Here is a 24,596-nt window from a genome sequence, read left to right on the forward strand (position 1 = left end):
ATTACAGCAAAATGCTTTGATGGGATGCTTATTACTTGGAAATAGGGAAAATAATATTTAATGAGTATTATGAGTTATTCAATATTAAAAGAAAGGGAACCAGTATTTTGTCAACTTAGCAAACACTGAGGAAAATTATTAACATAAGTCACAAATATGACCTGTGTTTTCATTTGTGTTTTTGTAGAGTACAACTGAAGGGCACTGCTCTTTGTCAATAGACAAATTGAATATTTCCGTAATGGATGTGTAAACTTCCTAAGACATCAAGTGTGAGGAGTGTGGCTGGGGTTACCTCTGTGGTAGCTCATCCTCAGGGCAGTCCAGATAGTATCGGATAAAAAAGCGTTCTGCATCCTCTCTCTCTACTTCAGTGATGACACTTCCATTCAATGCAGTCACACCTGGCAACCTATCAAAACACAGCAAAAGGATATACAGTACGTGTGTGTGTGTGTGTGTGTGTGTGTGTGTGTGTGTGTGTGTGTGTGTGTGTGTGTGCGTGCGTGTGAGCATGTATTTATCACTTTGTGGGGACCAAATGTCCCCATAAGGATAGTAAAACCCGAAATTTTTGAACTTGTGGGGACATTTTGTCGGTCCCCATGAGGAAAACAGCTTAAAATTCATACTAAATTATGTTTTTTGAAAATGTAAAAATGCAGAAAGTTTTCTGTGAGGGTTAGGTTTAGGGGTAGGGTTAGGTTTAGGGGATAGAATATAAAGTTTGTACAGTATAAAAACCATTATGTCTATGGAAAGTCCCCATAAAACATGGAAACACTACATGTGTGTGTGAGTTTGTGTGTGTGAGGAAAGTGCAAGAGACAAGTTTCCATGTTGAAGCTACACTGCTTTGTGTTACAGTTAGAAAAAAAAGTGGCCACTACATTTTTGCACTGCATGTGAGTGTTTAAATGTTTTGTATATGTAAGTTTACTCACTGTGCCACCATAAGGCAGCGCCTCTCCTGATCTGTGTAAGGTTGCAGTAAAGGAATGCCCAACAATCTGACCTCTTGAAGCCTTGGAAAGAAATTCAGTTTCTCAATGTCCTCCCAGTGACTTAGACCTTAAAAAAAAAAAAAAAACTACATGTTGGCTGAAAATCTAAAAATCTATTTTGACATGAGGGAGAGTAAATGATTACAGATTAAAAATTTTCAGTGAAATGTATCTTTAATTTATCCTTGTGCAAGTGCTCTAAGTGCTATAATTTACAACAGGCAGAGATGGTCAGCACCTGAGTTGTGTAGGTTGATGCTGCGCAGGTTTGGAAAGAGTCTCTGCAGGGAGTCTTCGGGCTCTTGGATAGCTGAAAGGGAGTTGTTAGCCAGGATAAGAGACACCAGGCCTGGATACATGACGCCCAGTTTGCGTACCTCCGCCCATTCCTGCAGCTGGTTATCTGTGATATGCAGCAGACGCAGCGACGGATATGGTACAGACGATGTACTCACGCTCTCGTACTCATTCAGACACAAAAACAACTCCTCCAATCTACACACACACACACACACACACAGTAGGTTTAATGCATGATGAAATGACCAGTGGACAATGTTCATATTAAGTGGAATAGGGGTAAAATTGGGCTAAAATAGGAAGAAAAAAAATCATAAATAAATACTGTATAACAACAAAAACACACATAAACATGTAAGAAAAAGCTCTGCAGAATCTGCAGGGGACAGCAACAGACAAATTCACACAGAGGCTATTGAAATGTTGAAAAACACACACACTTACTCTGAGATCTCTCGTGTAAGTGTGTGCACTATGTCCCAGGTGACATGCGTGTTATTGAGGACAAGGCGGCGGAGGCCAGAAAAGGCTTCGGCAGCTCCAGGATCCAGACTCGACCCTCTCAGTGGATTCATGCTCAGATTGAGAAAGTCCAGGTTAGGTATATTAAACAGGATCTTGCTTATCTACATGGAGAAGAGAAGCGAATGGATAATAAATGATACTATAATATGGCGTATAATAAAGATCATAACATAATCCATGGTTTTGTTTGAACCATGTGTCTGGAAAATAGTTGAAAAAGTCAACAAAATGTCTTTAAAGGGATGGTTCACCCAAAAATGAAAATTGGTGAGACATTTACTCTCCCTCATGCCATTCCAGATGTTTATGACTTTCTTTCTTCTGCAGAACAAGATTTTTAGAAGAATATCTCAACTCTGTATGTCCATACAATGCAAGTGAATGGTGATCAGACCTTTGTAGCTCCAAATATCACATAAAGGCCACATAAAAGTAATCCACACGACTACAGTGGTATAATCCATGTATTCAGAACAGATGCGATAAGTGTGTGTGAGAAACAGATCAATATTTAAAAAAATTTTATGATAATCTCCACTTTCACTTTCAGAGTCTTTCATATTTTTTAAGTTAAATTGGAGATTTATTGTAAAAAATAACTTAAATATTGATCTGTTTCTCAGCCACAGCTATAATGTCATTTATGAAGACATTTAACCACTGGAGTTGTAATTACTTTTATGTGGCCTTTTTGGAGCTTCAAAGTTCACCCGCCATTCACTTGCATTGTATGGACCTTCCATACACATCTGGGATGGAAAGAGTGCGAGTAAATTATGAAAGAATTTTTAATTTTGGGTGAACTATCCCTTTAAAATTTAACAATGTATAGTAATTTGGGAAAATAACACAATGGGATTTTAATGTGCATAACTTGTACACTTTCCATTCCACGTAGAAAATTCAATAAAGAAATTGCCATTTTAATAGAACGGAATTCACTACTGGGTTAGGATGTTAGAGATTTACTGTCATTTTCCTAATTGTAAAACATTGAGGTATAATTAAAAATTCTGCTCGTCTTATATTCAAATGAATAAAACAGCAACAAAACCATTCAAACCTAGCATGCCAATTTTCATTTCAATCACCTTTATGAATAAAAAGAGCAGAGATATATGCAACTTCACCTGGAAATGCAGACTGTAACAGCTGCTAATGTTGTGAAGTCTGTAAATTTGTGGTTTTTATTGAGTTTTCAGTTAACAGTAGTTATTTCCAAAACAACATTTTATGGTATATGTTAAATGTTTCATTTGTAACCCTTTGGTTAACCTGCCAGTGTTACTGATGTAAAATCAGCTTTTTTGACTTTGTGGTAGACTATTAGTGGCGTGAATAAAAGAAAGCAAAACAAACTCAGACTAAGATGGATTTTACATATATGTATTAATTCTGAGTATTAATACCCTACTAAAATAGTCATAAAAAAAATTATAATTGCAAAAGGTGAAAAACCATAGTAATATCCATACAGGGGGTCCAGAATTCCTAGCTATGACCTTGATCCTAATTTAGCACAATTATGGCCCTGTCCCAAATTACACATTTGCTGTGGACTTGCTGTCTTGTAGCCTTTATTTGTGCATGCCAACAAAGTGCACGAGACCATAGCGTAGGGTGTCCCATTTGTCATTTTAGTGCTTAGAAGCTCACAAGCACCTCCTTTGCACTCTCGTTGCGCACTTTGGCGGAGCCCGTCTGCCCGGTCAATCGAGTCCTCATCTGATGTCACAGTGACTTCACTAGCTCAACAAACTTAGAATGGGTACTCTATTAAGTACATGATTAGAAATGCTACAAAATCTTTTTATGATGTATATGTATATAACTTCATAAATACGACTTTTTTTTATCATCATACATTACACATAATAATATATAAACAAAGTTAAAAACTTAGTGTTTTTCAGTTAGCTTAAATTTAGCAAGCTTACTGCTAGCCGATTGGCCTGCTATTTCAGCACTTACTCTATGCAAGTCACTTACAACAATCCTTAGTGTAATAACGTCAGAGGTACATATGGAAATAATCTATTTGACAAATCGTAAATCTTGTAATGATGTCCAATTTTGTGTTTATCATTAATATTTACCAGTAGTTTTAGAACAAAATCCATATTAGGTAAAAAAAAAAAAAAACATTAAAGAAATCACATAATGTAAATCAGGTTTTTGCTCTCAATTTAGGTGTCATTATGTAATGTATGGTAAGGCATTAAATACACACCAGATGATTTTAATTGCAAATATGTATGTACTCAGTATAACTTTATTGATAGGAACTTTAAAATGATATTATTTATACAGAACACAATACAACATAATATGCATAACAATAACGACATGTAAAATATTTAAACCAAATTACTGAACCACAAGAAATATTACATAAAATATTACATAAGATTTACACAGCTTTTAATCAATATGCACAGCTAGAAATCGCCCATGAAGCGCTAAATAGCTAGAAGTTAACGTGTTAAATCATGGTGGATGAGACAAAATCAAAGTGCAGATTTAATATTGATTTTATAATTGTTTCCTGATTGTGAACAACAAATCTCTTTTTTTCCCCCAGCTATCCACGGCTCTATAAGGACAAACCTGTGGCCCATTTTAAGGTTGCAAACAATATTATTTGTTAAATGTAAATAAAACATTTCTAAAGTTTATATTATAAAATAATGCTTCTTTTTCATTAATTGTAAGCCTGAACCTGATAGAAAACTGAAGTTATATATAAAAACTGACTGTCGGGAGCAGATTTCTATTCCACGTTGTGATCTCACCATTTTAAAATTAGAATTGATAAAGTATCCCTTAATTTCCTTTCAACCGAGACTAACAGATAAACTCATTTGAAATAATTTATTGCGTTATTTACACAGACATATGTACACTCACAAACCCAGTTTTCTCACCTCTCCCCAGTCTTTCAGCTGGTTGTGAGAGAGGTCTAGCTCTACCACGTGAGCACAGAAAGTGGCCACCTCCTCCTCGTCACCGGCCTCTGTGATACCACAACCATCCAAAACCAGGATTCTGGGCAGATTGAGACGATCTGACACAAACACAAAGACGCAACGGTTTTTACATAATCATTACATGTCAAACATTCTGTCTCAAGTCAAATTGAGAAGCAATTCAGCAGTACAAGATGTTTCAAAACAATGTATTTAAAGAATTAAAAGGAACATTACTGGTTCAATACAAGTGAAACTATCTATGGCTTGCTGAAGATAATTTTTACTCAAGTCGGAACAAGTCGAAATGATTTTCTGGGGTAATTGACAACATGCCACAGATGCTGTTGATAGGTCTGAAATTGTATTGAACCCAAGACATTACAGAATTTTTCTTTTTGGTGAACTGTTCCTTTAACTTTAGTCCCAGAATTAATTAAGACAATAATATCGTGTGCTTTCAAGAAGTTTCAAACAAATTCAAGTAAAACCAGTTATTACCAGTACATCAGTCTTCAGATCATATCTAATTTCAACCAGTTCTCCCCATCATTTAACTCAGGCCAGAAATACCACTCACCTTTGACAGGTGAACCCTGGGGGCTTGACCGGATCACCACTCCGAACCCTGGCCCACGGCAGTATGGAAAATTGTCAGGACTGTACTTCTCACTGATCACCTGCACTAAAGTGCATCCTTCTCTCTCCTCCGACTCCATCTCACCTCTCCTCCCACTCTCACACCTTCAGCTGAACAAACACAGAGATGAAAGTGTGTATCATATCTGGATGTTTCAGTCAACTAAATCAACAAAACAAAAGTATTTTATCATTTATGTGCACTCAGCGTAAAGGCATAAGCTTGAAAGAATTTATTTGTTAGACATTAGTGAGAATTGACATTAGAGACATTAGAAATTGGATTGTGTGGAATTTGCAAACAAAGATAATAAAACCATCTTAAAATTAGGGCTGGGTATTGATACAGAATTCCTGATTTGATTCCGATTCACATGCTCTCAATTTATTTTGATTCCGATTTGATATCGATTCATATGGGCAGATTTTTAGTTATAATGCCCTTTTTGCTTACATATGAAGGGGACCTTCTAACTAGGTTCATTACAAAAATATTACATTTACTAATAATATTTTTATTAGTTTGGTCACATTTTGACTTTTAATTTTTTTTACAAATCCATTTATAAATAAGATATTATATTTCATATATTATTTTACATGTTAAATGTTTATTTGCATAATTTGTACTATTTACAAATATTAACACTGATTTGTTGAAAATGTGCTAAAACCGATACTGTCTCTTTAAGAAAACCGGCATTTCTTTAGATGAGTGCAAATTAAAGAGAGATGACTCGAATGGTTTTATCTCATCTGTACCATGCATGATTCAAATTAAATGTTTGATCAACAACTGACTGTAGAGAACAGAAAGGGTATTAATAGAGACATTATTCATTGACAAATGAGTCACGTGGATCTTGCCTTTGGACACACACACATACATACAGACTACATAGAACAACGTTTACTCTCAACGTGCATTGATAGGATCTCATTGCTGAAAACTCCACCACAAACTACACAATTACTGGTGAGTGAATTGTAAACATTTACCAGACAGTTGCCAATAGGGCTGGTATTGCCAGCCACCTCATGATTACATTTACATTTATGCATTTGGCAGACATTTTTATCCATTTATTAAAGCGACTTACAGTGCACTTATTACAGGGACAATCCCCCCAGAGCAACCTGGAGTTAAGTGCCTTGCTCAAGGACACAATTGTGGTGGCTGTGGGGATCAAACCAGCAACCTTCTGATTACCAGTTATGTGTTTTAGCCCACTACACCACCACCACTCATGATACGATATGTATTGTGATACATGTTATGATTCAATATATATATCGCGATACAGCACAATATCATGGTTTGATTTCACTTTTAATTTCAATTAATTTGGGTATAGTTCAGTTATAATGTCCATTTTGCTTGCATACAGTAAGAAAGAAACTATCTTTCAGCTAATGCTGTTATTCATTATACAGGTGACCTTCTAACTTGTTAAATTACAGACATATAAATGTAAAAAAATTATTTTATCATTAGTTTTTTTATCATTTTGGTGACATTTTACCTTTTTTTCATGTAGTCCATGTATTACATTAATAAATATGGTGTATTGAAACTGCATATATTATATTGCATATATACAGAGATCTTGTTACATGTTTGTGGTTTACATGCCAAATTTGTACTATTTACAAGTATTTACTTATGTAGAAGTACTAAAACGTTACTGTCTCTTTAAGTCTTGTGGCAGGGACTACAGTAGTGTTTGTTGGGTCGAATGGCTTCTTTACAGCATCCATGTGATGTGTGATTAGAAATCAAATGTTTCTTTTGTTGTTTTTGATAAATAAATGACTGTAGAGAACAGAAAGGTATTAAGATTAAGTAAAAAAATCTATATTTTTCTGGCCCTAGATCCAAATGCTTGAGAGGTCCAGCATATCCTTGAGAGAAACTGTGAATCCTGCAGGATTAGTTGGTCTCTTTTGTGCCTCATAGAAGCATCTCAAACGGCACTGAAAATATCACAATATATCACTATATATGGATACAAGTATCTGTACAATATCGTGAGGAAAATATAATGATATATAGATAATTGATTTTATCAACACAGCCCTATTTCCAACTATATAATTTGGTTGCCAATGTAAGTGATTTTCTCTCATTGTAGTGGAGGGTTGCACATAGAGTAAATTATCGATCCGTGGCTTTTGAGAACCGATATCTAGATTTGTTCAAATGATGATGCAATGCATCTGGAAATCTATATTTTTACCCACCCCTACTTTAAGGTTAGTAGAACCTTAAAGAAAATAAAAGAATAGAATCCTTTTATTTTGGTCACATTATACACACAGTTCTTTTGCATATATACAGTGAAATGTATTAGTTTTCACAGCTAAGCTGGGGTCAGAGTGCAGGGTCAGCCATGGTAAGGCGCCCCTGGAGCAGATAGGGTTAAGGGCCTTGCTCAAGGGCCCTGCTCAAGGGCCCAACAGTGGCATCTTGGTGGTGCTGGGGCTTGAACCCCCAACCTTCTGGTCAGTAACCCAGAGCCGTAACCACAGAGCCACCACTGCCCCCACAAACAAAAAACAAAAAACAAAAACAAAAGAAAATTTTTAAATAATTTCCATCGGTGTACAGATGATCAAAATGCACCGCTGAGCTCTAAAATGTTACAAAGTTACAAAGTTAAAACCAAACATACTAAAATGAACTCACAGACAAGATCTTTACTCCAGTCCAGATCTGGAGGTCAAATAACTGCACATTGATGGTTGATCACCTCTCTGGTTTTGATCTTAGTTGGATGGCTATGGAAGTACAGCTTCCAGGAGTGGACCTCTTAACCTGTGGACTCGTGGGTCAGGGCGGGGGATGTCCCACAGCTCTTGACTCACAAAAATAGCAACAACAAGTGAAGAATAGACGAGCAAGAGAGATAAAGAAGGAAAACTGGACAAATGAGATCATGCAAATGTCACACATGTGAGTGCTTGTGGTCACAGAACAATCCTTCTTCTATCCCTTTATGATGTCAAACGAGGTAACACTAGTTGGGCTATGGAAAGGTCAGATCCAGTAATGCTTCATTCGACACCCATATGCTATTGTTTTACACAGGAAGCACAATGGGAATGCTCCAGTGATTCGAATGGATGTAGCACCCAGAGCACATGTATGTTTTGTCTTGACAGGAGACACTAAAAGTAAACAGATCTTTATTGCTAACAGATTGGCCAGCTAGATACTCTGTTTGTGGGTTTCTTTGAGTAAAGCTGTGATCTAAACCCAATCCTAAAAATGAAACCAGCAAAGACAGATATGAGTCACAACACTCTGTGAAGTCCACTCAAAGTACAGCTCGCAAACTTCACATCAAAAGCAAGATTCATCTTGTTCCAAAACCTTGAGAGAGAAAGCGAGAGAGAGAGAGATGATGATGATCTGGTGCTGCTGTCTCCCACTAAAGAGAGTCTACAGCAGCATCTAGACCTCCTGCACAGCTTCTGTCAGTCATGGGCCCTGTCAGTTAACCCCAGAAAGACAAAAATAATGATTTTCCAAAAAAGACCCAGCCGCCAAGACCAACATCATAGTTTTAAATTGAACGACATGCTCCTCGAACACACGCAGGACTACACTTACCTTGGCATAAATATTAGCAACACAGGAAATTTAAAAAAAGCTGTAAACGACTTGAGAGACAAGGCACGGAGAGCTTTTTATGCTATTAAGAGAAATATCCAAATTGACATCCCAATCAGAATCTGGCTAAAAATAATAAAAACTGTAATAGAGCCCATCGCGCTGTACGGGTGTGAAGTCTGGGGTCCACTCACAGACCAAGAGTTCACTAAATGGGACAAACACCCAATAGAGACTCTGCAGACCGAGCTGCGCAAAACCCCAAATAATGCCTGTAGAGCAGAATTAGGATTATACCCCCTTGTAATAACGATTCAAAAAAGAGCCATTAAATTCCATGCCCTCTTAAAAAATAGCGATGTACAGACCCTCCATCACAAAGCCCTGTCCTACCAAGAGCTGAAGCCAGAGAAAAATGCCCTCGGCCGATTGGTCTTAGAGCTGACGTCACAAACTGACAATAAAAACATAGCCAGACCAAACCAAATCATTCAAACACAAAAAGAGAAATACCTCAAACATTGGACAGACGCAACAGCCAAACAGAGTAAATTGGAATGCTATTTGGCCCTAAACAGAAAATATGAATTGGCAGGATACCTGAATAAAGTGAGCGACCCTAAACTTAGGAAAGTCCTGAGCATGTACAGACTCAGTGAACACACACTGAGCATAGAGACAGGCAGACACGGACAGACCTGGCTGCCGAAGGAAGAGCGACTGTGTCCTCACTGCACAGAGAACCAAGTGGAAACAGAACTACACTTTTTGACATCCTGCCCCAATTATACAAATATTAGAGACACTTTCTATCCCCTTTTTACAACCTACCAGAAAGACTTCCACCAAAAATCAAATATGGACAAACTCCCACTCCTGCTAGGAGAAAGCCCAGCAAGCTCAAGCCTGGCTGCCAGGTACGTGAGGTCCTGTCACGAAGAAAGAGCCTCCTGCAGGACAGAGCTACCAACCATACGCCTAGAAACACTATTATAACTAGTAGAAAATTAAACTTTTTATTGCAATGTTTATTTCCATGTTAAAAAATGTTTATTAAAAAAATAAAAACTATTTTATTTTTATTTATTTATTTATTTTTATTTTATAATTATTTACTTATTTGTATTGTATACTGTTATGAATGCTTTGGCAATGTAAAGATTTATTTTACCATGCCAATAAAGCTATTTGAATCTTGAATCTTGAATCTTGAGAGAGAGAGAGAGAGAGAGAGAGAGAGAGAGAGAGAGAGAGAGAGAGAGAGAGAGAATATAAACACCCATCGTGGGTGGGATTAGATTAAACATTTTAAATACTTCTAAAAACAACAAGTTCCACATACAACGTTTCCAGATAAAATTGTCAATTTGTTGACCTGTGCATAAAACCAGTTAACTTGACCTGTCATGTACTAAAATAAGCCTCGGGTCAGATGTCAACAGCTGCACTTTCCGCATTGACACGTCGAGTTGTTGAATTTCAAATGCACGGCTGCCATGACAACGCTTTTGTTTTGGATCTGTAGTATTTACTGTACACGACGAGCATGTTCACTGCTCCTAATGCAATATAAGACAGTATGTCCTTAAAACGAGCACTGTATAACTTCATGTTACGTTAAATATAAAAGGCGTAATGTACCGTAAATTATAGTAAAACAAAAAGAGGACGACAGAGAACCAATAAGCGAGTGCATTTCGTTAATGCATGTATCACAAAACAACATAAAATCTGCACCAAAACGTAGTTCAACATATAAACGATCCATATACAAGGCCAATGTCGCGCGCGTGTTGATCAAAGGCGAGCATACGTACGATGTTTCATTAAAAATACAAGAACACAATGTTGAAAAATGACTATGATTTAATTTATAAAGCATCGACCCTTCCATCACGTTCAGGCAAAATAAACTGAAATACCTGCACTATGGGACATTTTATTCAATGTTGTTTGATTCGCTTACCAATGACAAAGGTTCATGGATTCGCTCGGCTTGTTTTTGTTGTCGATCCGTTGACAGTGTGTTTGAACACAAAGGGGAAGCAGTGTTGGTGTTTTGCAGCCTGCCGCTCCAGTACAGTGGGTGGCAGCATTACATCATAACACGAATCATAGGTTGCTGATTTCTCAATAGTCATGATTAATAATTTTATTATACATGAAATTAGTCTTGATCATTTTGGAAGTGTTCGTTACGTTTATATAGGCTGTCATGTGTTTATTTACAACAGTATCTTGTAAATATGGGGGATTGTGTACATACAACAATTTAACTTCGTATGCATGACCTTGTCTTGTAAATAAATGCCAACAATGTATTATTATTCTGTAGTAAAGGGGAAACAAGCAGTTTATAAAGAAGTTTTTGTTAATTAGTTTGAAAACAGTCAATTTCTATAATCTGATTCAATTATTAATTTGTGCCATCATTAAAAAAATCTTCTTAGTCTGTATGCAGTATTTTTCATATTTTAAAAATGTTGTAAAACATATCTGTACATAAAATAGGGGTCATTCTGACTCTTTTCAAGGGTCAATTTTCAAGGGCATTTAATTTTATTTATCAAAATATGGTGCAAACTTTTCAAGGGACAATAAAAATGTTTTTTTTTTTTTTTTTTTTTTTTGGTTAGTCAATAAACCCCATTTAAAAGTCATCATTCTATAGCATAACCGTTTATTAACCAATATTTATTATTGTTTTACAATTTCTTTTCGACTATTTATTGAATTTGCCAATTGCCTGAAAAAACTTCTGTCCCCTTATCTTGTTCATCACTTCTATAACATTTATCAGTTTATTATTATTTATTTTTTTAGTTTATTGTGTTTTCTCAGGTCAAGCATTAGTGCAAGGCAAAACAATTATAAAAAGCAAAACAAGTAATCATTTAAATAATTAAAAAATTATCTTTGCCCTTTATAAACATGTCATTGGTGTTATCAATGTTAAAAACATGCATGTCATTGGTGGTACATAGTTTAATGTTCAAGTGACAGATTTTTATTGAAGAAGAAATAAATAATGTTATGATTTATTGATTTTAGTTTGGTCAGTGGTGTATGGCATGAGATGCTACTGACGCCATCTTAGAAAATTTATCTTTTGAGAGAATATGTCACTGGTATTACAACTCATATTAAAATACATAAACAAATAAATAACAACAGTCAAGTTGTCTTTTATGTATAAAAATAATGTTAATATATTTAAAAAAAAAATTATTACCCTCAGCTTTCATGAGTGAAAATTTAACATTTCAATATTTTGTAGGTCAGAGAGTAATTTGTATTTATTTATTTTTATGGAAATTATCCTAATGTACCCAACAGGTATATGAGAGGTCATTATGTATATTGTGGTTATTGAATGGCTATTTTTCTGAATTGCATACTCAACAGTTTAATTAAATTGTATGTATATATATATATATATATATATATATATATATATATATATATATATATATATATATATACATATATACACACTCACAAAAATTCCTCACAGCACATCCTAAACAACACTGGTGATATTTTTAAGTGCTGCAGATGTAAGATATTGCTTTTATACATAATTTTATTATTATTATTATTATTTAATTACAGTAAACATTACATTACTATACAGTAGTAATAAATTTAATACGTCTATTTTTTTTTAATTAGCATACCTTACTAATTATTTTTATGGAAATTATCCTAATGTTCCCATGTTTATTAGGACGCTAATGTGAACCAATACTATTATTAGCACTATCCTGACCAACAGATGGCAGTACAGTTCTTTTGCAGCGGAGAATACAGCTTTTCATCGGTGGTAGGGAAGTAGAGAAGGAAGTAACCTCGTGGTGAACAATCCACCAAACTCAAATGGTCCAGAACAGTTTGTTGACTATTTTACCTTATATTCTCACTTGCTTTCTGTCGTAAAAAAGTGTGATGTGAGGAAATCCATATGACGTGCCTGTATGACGTCAAATGCTAACAACACGTGCAAGTCTGACTGTAAGTCCACTTGAAGTTTTGAGTTTGTAACGCGCGTTTTCCCGCTCTTAACGGTCATCATTTTGTTTTAAACAGAACGTAAACATACGTTTGATATAATGGAGACAGTTGCTTGTAAAAACACAGTGGACACTGTTAATGTAGAAAAGGCGAGGAGGAGGAAGAAGAAGAAGAAGAAGGGAATCTCCAGACCAGCAAGAATGCTTAAAAAAGTCAGAAGTGCAGACTGAATCTGTAAAGCAACACGTTAAAAAGAAGGGAAAGAAGAACAAGGAAACGGAGGATATGTGTCTCCAGACATTTACTGGTAAACATAAAAAAAGGAAATTGAATGAAAGTGGGGAGGAAGAAACTTCATTGATGTGTAATGGACAATCAGGACTGCATACAGTAGAGGACATGAATGCTCTCACAGCAGAATTAAAAGAGCGGCAGGGAACTACTGAGGAAAAGCATGCAAAGAAGAAGAGAAAGAAAGCAAAGGTTGCTCATACAAACTGTGATGACATGGCTGAAGAGCAGTCTGCTGGGACCAATGAACAGAGGCACGTCCCATGTATGGATAAGGAAACTGACTTACAAGAGGCTACAGACCTCATGAACCCTGCCATACAAATTGGTACTAAAAAGAAAAAAAATGAAGAATCAACTAAAGAAATTGATCGAAATGTTTTAGAGGAACTGAAAGAATTTATTCCAGACATAGAGTCTAAAACTCAATTTGAACTCAATAAAATAATCCTGTATGACCTGCCCAGGTACAAGGTATTCAAAAATGAAGGTAAGCTGATGTCAACACAAAGCTGGCTCTACACTAGCAGACTCAGAACAACTCGTTTTGGCCAAGGGTGTCACACATGCAGACTGTTTTGCTGAGATCTCGCTCTCTTCATTCAGACGCATGACACACTTACCTATTAAAAATGGTGGAGGAGTGACGCACACAAAGAATCACTGCAACTATCTCTCTCTGACAAAACAACAACACGAGAGGTTTGGGGCATTTTCAGACCTGTAGCTTGCTTGATTGTGCCGAAACATACTAAAATATTTACGGTGTTGCATTTTCTTAATGGTTCAGTTTTCTTTTCATAAGGTTATATTTGAAAATGTACAAAACTGTAAACGGGTGCAGATCTTGGTGGTAGTAGTAGCAAATATTCAGCACGGAGCCTCGATGGTCAAGTTATTAATGCCGGGTTCATACATACGCCGTGAGCTCCGTGTTTTCATTTCGGCGTCCATATTAACAGATGACACCGTTTACACCGCAAGTGGGAGTCGCTCGGTGAAGCGTCCTAGAAGCGGCAGGGAGCGTATAGTTTTGGCATTGAGCCTATTTTTTGCCTTGCGCTGATCTCAGTCTCCCTCTGCCTGGCCAGTGATTGTTAATGAAGCTAACACCTGAAAATCATTGGAAAAATCCTCTAGTGTAGAGCCAGCTTAACATGTATTGTTGTAATTTGTGTTTGATGTCCTGGCATGGCACTTGCGACATAAAATAACAGTTTATGTGTGTGTATTGTAACTCTTTTGTCCACAGGGATCACCTTGAGACATGGGAGATTCTCCAGTGCTGAAAATAAGAGGTTGAGGCAGAACGTTCATGATTTTTTGGCTCTCACAGGAGTGCTAAATGCTAGCAGGCTCTTTCACACAAAGCGGTTCCCAGAGGAGAAACAGGCAATATCGACACTGAAGAGGAACCACAGGTTTTTTGAAAGGATTGGTGAGTTTCACATTGCTTTCACTTTTCTATTCATCATTATTTTTCCATTGGTTTGTCATTATGAACTGGAAAGGTCTAAGGTAATTTTGCACCACTTTAAGCTTTCTGCATAACATTTTTAGACCTGTTGAGACATGCAAGTTCATATTAACTCTAAAAGAGGCTCTATTCTAAAATGTATGCTATATTTTTGTGACTTAGTAGTTAAAATAGTTTTGAAAATGACTAAGTTCATCTATTCAAATCTCAAACAGCAGAAGGAATTCCCAGATCATGCCGTGATGTTTACACTCGTGGGAGGAAAATTTTTGATAGAGGGAATTATAAGGGAAGGTAAGAAAATAAGAATTTTTATCTCACACACACAAACTATGGACACGTTGGAGAAAAAATTGCCAGATTTTCCAGTTTTCGTATGTAGTCCATGTCTTCAGGTTACAGTTTTTACACTAGGTGCGTGAGGTGCTGCATCTTGCAGCCGCAGTGAGAGGGGAGGCACTGTTTTTACCACGCAGTACACACTGAAGTCAACAGAAAACATGTTGAAAATGCACTATAAACCCATTTATGAACACTATATTTTACAATTAAGGCTTTTATGACTCATAAAATACTGCACTGAAATATTCACCCATTTATTTTTGTCCCAGTAAAAAAAAAAATATGAGTAGTCCAGAAATCATTTTATTTTCTGTGTTGTCACACAGTACAGATGCGATAAACTCAAAGCGTCTCCCGTTGAAGTTACGCAGCAGCTCTGCTCACCCATCGCACACACCCTTTGCAAAAACGTGCAATACTCTGAATAGTTTGTTGGTTTTGTTATTTATTTTAAGAGAATTGGAAAATGTGGGCGGTCCTCTAAATAGCAGGCTATCAGCTACAATTTAATTTACTATGGTGGCTGCCAACTCGTGTTTCTCATTGATTTGTGTCAATGGTTTTTGACAAATCACAGGCTGCAGCACCTCCTCCTACAGTCCCTCTTGTGGGGTAGAAGTACCTACTCCACAGTAGGAGCTAAAAGTCTCTCGGCTACAATAAACGCGGTGAGATTTCAAGAATAAATGGTAAAGAACTTACTATTAACTGAGACTAATTCATCTGAACAATGAAACGGCAGAGAACTTTTAATTTGTCTCACAGCATTGAAGACGATGGTGCAGGTTGACCAATCAGAAGAAAGTGGCATTTCAGGTCCACCCATATGCGCAAATCAAATATTCAAGCCATATTTGAGTGAAATCTAATAATCAAAACTCACGGTGTCCCGTGGCTATTTTTCCAATGTCCTACTTTTAACTTGAGCATTAAATCGAAATTACGAAAAACTTAATTATTTGTTTTTTTGTACTTTTTTTGTATTATTTGTACTGGTTTTGTAAATGAATGAGTTGTTGTTGGGTTTTTTTTTCTGATTTTTAATTCCTAATTGAATATGAAATGAACGAATGATACACCGATTTTAAAGCCAGCCTGACGCCAATTTTCGGATTTTCAAAACGTTATTCGGTATGAACAATTTACATCTGCTCCCGAGCACATGTAAATCGTGTCCAAGACATCCGAATGTGTTGTTCTTTCAGACAAACTGCCATGACTACATTTTGATAGACATAAAATTAAATGAGTAAAAATTAAATGAGTGAAATTAACCTTAAAACAAGTAATAAAAAAAAGCTTTTATTTGGAAACTTTTCTTTACTGCTTGCATTTATTATTTCAAAGTATATTTTTCACAATTCTGCTTATTTTCAGCAGAAGTTTATGATCTGGGTTTGCATTTGATTTTCTTGAGAAAAAAAATACAAAAATAATGCCCTCTAATGTGAATGAATGGACTTATCTTTTTTTTATATAAGCACTTTTAGATTTCACATCATCATAAGCCTGATAACACAAATGGCGACAAAATCAAACAAAGCGAGTCCAAACAGACTACAGATCCCATCAAGCCTTGCTCACTTTACACTTAGGTATGATATTCTGAAGGAATGAACTCTCAACTCCTATTGGATAAATGAACAACAGAACGTGTCCCTCAACCATGATGTCATAGAGTATAACACTCCGGAGATTCCTCCTAAGCTTCATTTCCAGCAACCATATGTACCATGTCTATTTGCAGCCCTGCTGCTCCCAGGTGTAGCCTCATTGCCCAAGGAAGTAACATACATACCTGAACTTTGGCCACTCGATCTCCATCTTGCTGGACGAGCCGGGATTCTCCATGTTTCACAGAGCATGCAAACAGATCCAAAGGAGATGGCCGAGCAATCGGCATCTCACCCTTTTACCTGCAGAAGTGAAGAAGATTTCTCTTCCTCCTTCAAACGAGTCGATTTCACTGATATCTCTGCCAACTTGCCCGAGAATCGGACTCCGTACCGCCTGTTGACCTTATTAACAAAAAATGTAAAAATCTTACAATCTATCGGGAAGAAATGCAACACTAGACACAGGGTTGATCAGATTATTAATTGTATTGAATAAAAACCTAACATTATGGCAGTTATTAGTTCTGAAGCATAAGCAGTTCTTGCAGTTTTAACCGTCTTATTGTACAGCGCTATAAGATGTTCAATTTGAGCACAATACGTTTAGTTGATTTCCAAGCATGTTCTGCCTTCCTACACTCTCCTTAAAATGTGAATATCATAATTTATCAAAGGGGATTAATTTACTTCAATTTTTGACAGGGGCAATTTAATCTAATATTGACACTCACAAATGATTACACTACACAACTCACCAGCGAGTGAAAGCTGTATGTTTACTAGCCAATGGCTAATTTTAGTTGCATATTCACAGTGTAGAGGGCTGGATATATATTTGCTTAGAGAAAAGAGATCTGTTCTGGTATGTATTTTACTTGATATGAAAAAAGCATAATGCTTTATATTCCTTTCCCCCAAAGGTTTACAGAAGAGGAAGTCAAGGCATTGCTCAAATTTCATACAATACATGGCAATAACTGGCAAAAGATCTCAGAATTGATTGGTCGTAGCCCTTTTGCTGTTGAGAAACGGTTTTCTCAGACCTGTAGCAGTAAGTTTAATTTAACAACCCTCTTTTACAACTATGTATATATTCGTTGTTGCATGACAGACAGTAGGTAATTTTGTGTCGTATCAATCCTTTCTCACGCAGATGAAAAAACAGGGCCATGGTCACAGAAGGAGGTGCAGAGACTTTTGAGGGCTGTGCAAAACTATATTGTAACAAAACTGAAATCTGAGGCCACTGATAACAGAACACCAACCAGAGTCAGTAGAGAAATGCTCTACAGGAAACTGCCCTATTTTGATATTGCTTTGAAGGTTAAGACTCGATGTTGGTCCAAGTGCAGAGATAAATGGTGAGAAAATGGACTATAATCATTATTTAAAATATTAGCACACATTTGAATGAACTTTTCCACTTGCTTGTGTTTTGGATGAACTATCTAAAATCTTTGGTTATCTGCTAAAGAGTCTGCTGTTCCACTTAATGAATAACAAACAATGTGCATGAATTTTCTTCACCCTTTAGGCTGTCCATCGCAGCTGCGCGGATGTCATCAGGGACAGTATTCGACAGGAGGAAATCTATGGAGGGCAAAATCAGGCTTATTAAAGTGTAAGAGTTCTTGTTTTTTTCAGGCTTTTTTAGATTGTATTATCTTGGCTTGTTTTCCTTTTAGCTGGTATTCTCTTTTTCAACTCACAGGCTGTTTGAAATGCAAATAGAGGATGTTGCAGATGTCAACTGGGAGGATCTCACTGCATTATTTGGGTGAGGATTATTTGCAGCACCAACAATGTGATTTCATCTCACATTATATAACTAACTCTTTAGTTCCAGACAACTTTGAGGCAAATTAAATAAAGATTGCATGGTAAAAATTTGAATGAGTAAGATGAAAACCATCAGGAGCAGCTTAACTAGAAAATATTTAGTTTATAAGGTGCCTATTTTCTGTGGTGATTTGCTAGTGCATAATGCCAGAAATTATCCATGAGTGGCCTTGTCGACAACAACAAAATACTATCACTAAAATTAATTAATCCAATTTACAATAAAATGCCATCAAATAGAACTACCTCTAACTGTTAGTTCTTCGTCTCACTGAAACAGACACAAAAGGGAATATAACATCACAGCTTGGTTAAGAAGATAAGTAAAACTTAATTGAACAAACGCCTCTATTATAGATTATTCTACAGAATTAAAAATGGAATAATTTGTTTAACATATTTATATAATTAAAAGTTCATCTTTTATGTGAGAACCATCTACTTTTTTTGTATATGAAATTGATTAATTTATGCATGTAACCAATATTTTTTTATATCACATGCCTTTATATGATGAGTCTAGCTTGGCCTCACAGGCTCTAGCTTGGAGTCACATTCAGTTTGTCTTTTTACATATGTAAATACAAAATGAGAATCAATCCATTAGAAACCCAGATTAATTAAAACCTTGGTGTTATTGAAGCGATGTGCATTTGATGAACATGGGAAACATTCCTAAAAATCTCTGGAGATTACATTGGTAAGATCGCTTGATCCAAAATAAAGAATATCAGTCGAGTTAATAGAGTAGGTTTAACAGGCATCTGAGTGCAATTACACCGGTTGCAGTAACTAAATTGAAACAAGTAATAAAAAAAGTAATTAATGATGTGTCTGCTTATTCAGGTATGATGTTGGTGGCCATGTAAATAAGCTTAGCATCACGTTTTTGTCCTCTGTTTTATAGGGATGTGCCTCCAGCAACTGTGCAAATAAAATGGCATCAGCTTAAAATTTGCTATGTGCCAAATTGGCAAAACAAGTGTTTTGGAGGTTAGTATTTTTTGCTTCATTTGGGTGTATTCTGTCTTTTTATCGATTCAACATTTTTATATATATATATATATATATATATATATATGCATTGTGTACAGTAAAAATGTACTTTATATATTAATTTATTATTAGCAAAATAACCCATCAGATATAGTTGTGCATGTAGTGTCTGGAGTCAGAATTACCTTTTAAATCAAGTCATGATCAATATTAAGCTAAAATTTGCATTCATTATGTAATTTATCCCAGACATTGTTGACTACCTATATGAGAAAATCTTGCCAGGACTGGTGAAAGATTATGAGGACTTTGAAGATGAGCTGAAGGTTGACCAGCAGGAGAGCTTCCTACTCTCTGACATCTTCCAGGACATTGATGAGGAATATTGTGATGGTGACAGTGATGAGGAGAGTGGACAAACACCAAAAGATTCATGACAGATTTACCCAACCTTCAATAATTGTACAGGTCAATCAGACCTTGATAAACTGATTCTAAATATTCAGAAAATGTATATAAAGACATGCTCAGAGTGTTCATGTATAGAGTTATTTGTTTATTGCACAAATAAATTTGTGTATGCACATTTGAATAAACTAAAGTCATTCTGCCTTTTATTAGGTTTTTTTTTTTCCCCAATGGAAGGAAATTAAGTTTGAGTTTAATAAACTACAGTGAATTGTATGTGTGATGGTAAGAAATTTTACATTTTCAACATATTTAGCAACTGAAGAGAGAACACACAAAAATGAATAACTAATAAAAGCAGCTGCGCAATGTTGCCATTGAAAATAAGTTCCTTCTCACCTGAAGTCAGCTTTGTTTTATTTCTTCCTAATTTCCAATCCAAACAAAGACCTTGGAGAGAAACATTGCTTTTGACCATGGCAGATCATTAAGTGTAGCTTTCTGTAGTTCATTTGCTCAAGTGGTTACCTGATCCTAGGTGTCCAATATCATGACATCATCTGAAGCCAAGTTCTCCTGCACCTCCTCAGTCAGGATTGACAGATAAAGCACAAACAAAATGTGTGAAATATACAGGATGAAACCATGTATTTCAGTGATTATGGTGAATTAATTTTGCACCATTCAACATCTTCACTCGAACATGGTGACAAGTAAACTCATAAGCAATGTTCCTGTTTTGTTAGAACATGCAAAGAGCCTTGGGGGATGTGTCCATTTTGTTCTTAAACCTTTCAAAATGTGCAATACTCGGCCTTATCTCCAAGAGCACTCCAAAAGTAACCTAAATAGAGATTTGTCAAAGAACCATTGGGTTCTTATCATCAAATTTCAAAGGTAACTTATTTGGAGAACTTGTACACATACCTCCCTCTGCCCCTTTTGATATCTCTGAAAGTTCCACTCCTAAAATTCTGCCAAACTTTTGGGCTCTAGTCTGCATTAATGGTACCCTGACCCAGCCACATCTTAAAGGCTGAGGGAGTCACTAAAATGAAGGAATCATTAGAATTGAGACCACAGAATCAACCCGTTTCAGACAGCGTTAACAAAACCAATGACCATTTTCCTAGGGGAACCATTTTTGCTTACATTTACAAATTGAAAACGTGACAAAAATGAAACTGTATTTTGCAATGCCACAGCTAAAATTTGACAATGTATTTCATTTTTGCTAATTCCACTCACCTCAAAAGTTTGCGTGAGCCCAGCAGGGTTGGCACGCACTTGAAAAAGGCAGACTACAGAAGCAAGGGTTTAACCACCATCTCTTGAGGCAAAAACTGTTTGAGTCTCTCCATTCTCAGGGATATTCTGGACCTCTGTGTGTTTTTGGGTAGCCCATCTTACTTATGAAGACCTTGGCAGCTTTCATACCCGCACTTCGGTCCTCTTTACCGGTTCAAGGAAAAAAAACGTCAAGGTTCGAGATACTTTCTAGGCTAAACAAGCATGTAGATCACTATACCATAATTTATCTGACTTCCTGTTGGATGCATCAGTCTTTGTCTCTTCAGACTGTGCATCAGGAAGATCAGGCTTCAGACCAAGAAACTGACAAATCATAGTAAGGCAATCACATTCAGAATTTTGAGTAATAATTAAAGTTAAATACTCAAAGCACTAGTCTATAACAAAGTAGTGAATTAATCTGCTTCATATTTTATTCACCATTAGTATCTTCTCATTCTCGCCTCCTTCCTCACATACAAGTGTTGCTCTCCCACAACGCTCATCATCACGAATATCTTTGGAAACTCTGGTGGCCTTCAGCCTCTCAAACTGGTTACGCTTGGATTCACACCACTGGTATATCTCTTGAGGTATGCACGAACCATGTAAACAATTTTAATATTTGCATTCACAAGCGATATCATATGATAAAATACAAAAAGTTAAGTCATTCCTATTTTCCAATTCACCTTTACCAGGTCCAGGATCACCCTGGTTGAAGCTGTCCTAGCTCACTGGTACCTCAATGGTTCGGACTACACATATGCCACTCACATGGAGAATGCGCTTTATATAATTTTTATTAGAAGTTACATGCTTAAACCCAGAGGCAACTCCACCTTGTTAAAGAAATAAAAATGCAGGTTGTTAAAAGAAATAGCATATGTAATCTATTTATCAAATCCATTTTATGTGCATCAAATTTAACAACTCTACCCACCATGTATTTAAGACCTGCTTTAAGTAACCTACAAAGGTTTTTGACTCATATATCCCTGGACTTCTCTGTATGGAATATGTATGCCTCAAATTAAATCATCCATTTGAGTGGTAAAGACGACGGCTGCCCCACTCTCATCCACTTTGCATGCATCACCTGGAGATGCCATTTGATACCAATATTTTCATTAACATGTTTTCTATGATGACTCATTCCATTTACAGAGTTTATGCTGCACTCACAGGAGACAACTTACATTTTAACTTAACACACAAAAACACCTAACCTCACATATCCAGAAATGAAGGTCGTATTGTACATTCCCAGAGTTTTGCTTCATGGTATTGAGGATAAGTTAGGGGGTCACCTGTATAGAAGCCACCATAAAGATTCTGCGGCACAGGCACCAAATCCATCTTTGAAACCCTCCATACCTGCAGGCCATTCCTGCCTTCTAAAATTCAGGGTGGTATGCCATGGTGCTGTTGGAGATGAAAAACAACTACTGTGAACACAATAGCAATATTTGTATGCTCCTTTGTTTACCCAAACAGTGTATCATGTTGAGAATAAGGGCAACCTAGAAGAAGAGGGTGAATCTATAATTCTGACACTTCCTAACTCCATTATCATCCGTATGCATTTGAAAGAACAATGGCAGTTCCTGTCCATCGAGCACTCGCTCTACATCCCCAAATTGTTTGCAGGTATGTATAAAGTCTCATTATGTCTTTAGATGAACATCTCACCCCCCCCCCCCCCATGGAGTCAGACAAAGCAAGTCTATGAATTACTAAAGAACTGAGCAATGGCCAAAAACGCCGACAGTTTTCCTTACCAGTTCTCAATGGTTTAGCGGTGTACAATTTGATGCAATTCGAAAGTGGCAATAAAAATGGCCCAAGTGACGCTGCTGGTGACTTTCTATTGCATTACTATTGGTTAAAACAATTGTAATATCCAAACTTAACCATCCATATCCATAATCATCTTATTAATGATCTGTTGAAATCGCACGTATCCTGTGGTAAATGATCACGAATTGTGCAATTCATCCGTAAGAAGGGCCAATAAAACTGACGTTGACTTTAATAAATCAACAATATCTACAGAGCTAAGTAAATATAATCTTATACTTTTAAAAGACATAAAACACAATTATCCTATAGCATAAAAAATTAATAAATACATATTAATAAATATAAAACAAAATAAATAAAATCCAAACTGAAAATCAACTCAATAAGAAAAAACTACTAGAATTTAAAACATCAGATGCATGTAATTATGGAGGACAAAACTTGCAAAAAATAATAAATAAATGTAATAAGAAAATAGATAAAAGGAATAAATGTCTTGATAAAACAAAAAATAATTAGTTTTTAATGAAAGTTATTCCTGAATTTATTTTTGTAGCCTTTTTTCCTTTATTATTTTATCTTTATATTTCTATACTTTTTTTGTTCTTTCGTATGTTTTTATTATTATTTATTTATGCATTAATTTATTTATTCCCACATGTATTTATTTTTATATTTATTCTTACATTTCTGTCTCTTGTATGATAATTATGTGGGCGTGTCCTGCTCACCATTGGCTTATTGTAGATTGAAGCGTGTGCTCGATTACTCATGACTTGTTTTGATGTGACGTTAGGTCATAGACATATCGCGTGTAAATTAAAGCTATTTGTGGGGCTAAAAACATAAGAGCTTCAGTCAAGCCAAGATTTATTGGTTATACTACAATCACAAAATAAATGAAAAAAAGCTGTTTCTTCAACAAAACCACAAAATGAGCAAGTTTCTAAATGTTATGATTTAACCTTATGCTTTTCTTTTTTTTCTATGTATATAACTTCATATTTTGATGTCCGCAAATCCATAATATTGTTTTCTGTTGTTATGATTGTTCATTGTAAAAGATACAACCATGCTTCATTTCCCTGATCGTTTATGTATGTATGAATGTATACATCTGCAATAAAAAAAAATCTATAGTTGACGCTTCACATATATCTAGAGAGTTGCGCAACTTGTGAATGAAGTCGATAACCACACATCAAATGACTGTTTCATTTAGAGTAGTGGTGCTTATTGATGTTTTAGGAGAGCTTTAGGCCGGTATGAATGTCGAAGCACATCCTGGATTGTTAGACTCTCTGCAAAACGTTTCCCTTCATATTCTAAATCTGTGCGAGTCAGAGGGTGCTAAGGTGGGACGTCCATCCGTCCATCTGCTTCCAATAAGTACAATAGACCCTTTTACAGCCCACGTGATCAAATAGTTGCGCGCGCATTTTGGCAACGGAAGTGGCGTTGTTTCCCCACTGGCGC

At 36.1% G+C, this 24,596-nt stretch overlaps 2 protein-coding genes and 1 pseudogene across 7 annotated transcripts in view; 1 reads left to right on the plus strand and 2 right to left on the minus strand.

The window, feature by feature from the left end:
- tbcelb (tubulin folding cofactor E-like b) overlaps positions 1 to 11,111 on the minus strand; it is a 33,883-nt gene extending 22,772 nt beyond the window's left edge. The window contains exons 1-8 of one of the 5 annotated variants that reach the window (XM_052106245.1): positions 11,014 to 11,096; positions 8,121 to 8,289; positions 5,376 to 5,545; positions 4,754 to 4,893; positions 1,749 to 1,930; positions 1,243 to 1,499; positions 945 to 1,071; positions 296 to 412 (exon numbers count right to left, since the gene is read on the minus strand). In XM_052106245.1, coding sequence (XP_051962205.1) covers positions 296 to 412; positions 945 to 1,071; positions 1,243 to 1,499; positions 1,749 to 1,930; positions 4,754 to 4,893; positions 5,376 to 5,514 — 962 coding nt within the window. In that variant the 5' untranslated portion in view covers positions 5,515 to 5,545; positions 8,121 to 8,289; positions 11,014 to 11,096. Of the gene's footprint in view, positions 1 to 295; positions 413 to 944; positions 1,072 to 1,242; positions 1,500 to 1,748; positions 1,931 to 4,753; positions 4,894 to 5,375; positions 5,546 to 8,120; positions 10,129 to 10,218; positions 10,248 to 11,013 lie in introns of those variants that run through there. The other 4 variants (XM_052106255.1, XM_052106263.1, XM_052106271.1 and 1 more) reach the window with 4 other exon arrangements.
- A 1,768-nt stretch (positions 11,112 to 12,879) lies between these two features.
- On the plus strand, positions 12,880 to 20,391 carry LOC127629124 (transcription termination factor 1-like). Of its 2 annotated transcripts, none has more exons than XM_052106207.1 (9): positions 12,880 to 13,839; positions 14,602 to 14,787; positions 15,042 to 15,120; positions 17,705 to 17,835; positions 17,938 to 18,145; positions 18,319 to 18,405; positions 18,496 to 18,561; positions 19,531 to 19,616; positions 19,869 to 20,391. In XM_052106207.1, exons 1-9 carry the CDS (start codon positions 13,344 to 13,346, stop codon positions 20,054 to 20,056), a joined length of 1,527 nt encoding a protein of 508 aa, XP_051962167.1. In that variant the 5' UTR covers positions 12,880 to 13,343; the 3' UTR covers positions 20,057 to 20,391. The 2 variants fall into 2 exon arrangements, with proteins under 2 accessions (XP_051962167.1, XP_051962174.1); XM_052106214.1 differs by having other exon boundaries at positions 15,045 to 15,120.
- A 1,133-nt stretch (positions 20,392 to 21,524) lies between these two features.
- On the minus strand, positions 21,525 to 22,738 carry LOC127624281 (gelsolin-like; annotated as a pseudogene).
- Between the last annotated feature and the right edge of the window lie 1,858 nt (positions 22,739 to 24,596).

The sequence above is a fragment of the Xyrauchen texanus genome, chromosome 3, assembly GCF_025860055.1.
Source record: "Xyrauchen texanus isolate HMW12.3.18 chromosome 3, RBS_HiC_50CHRs, whole genome shotgun sequence".
In the NCBI taxonomy this organism is placed as follows: domain Eukaryota; kingdom Metazoa; phylum Chordata; class Actinopteri; order Cypriniformes; family Catostomidae; genus Xyrauchen; species Xyrauchen texanus.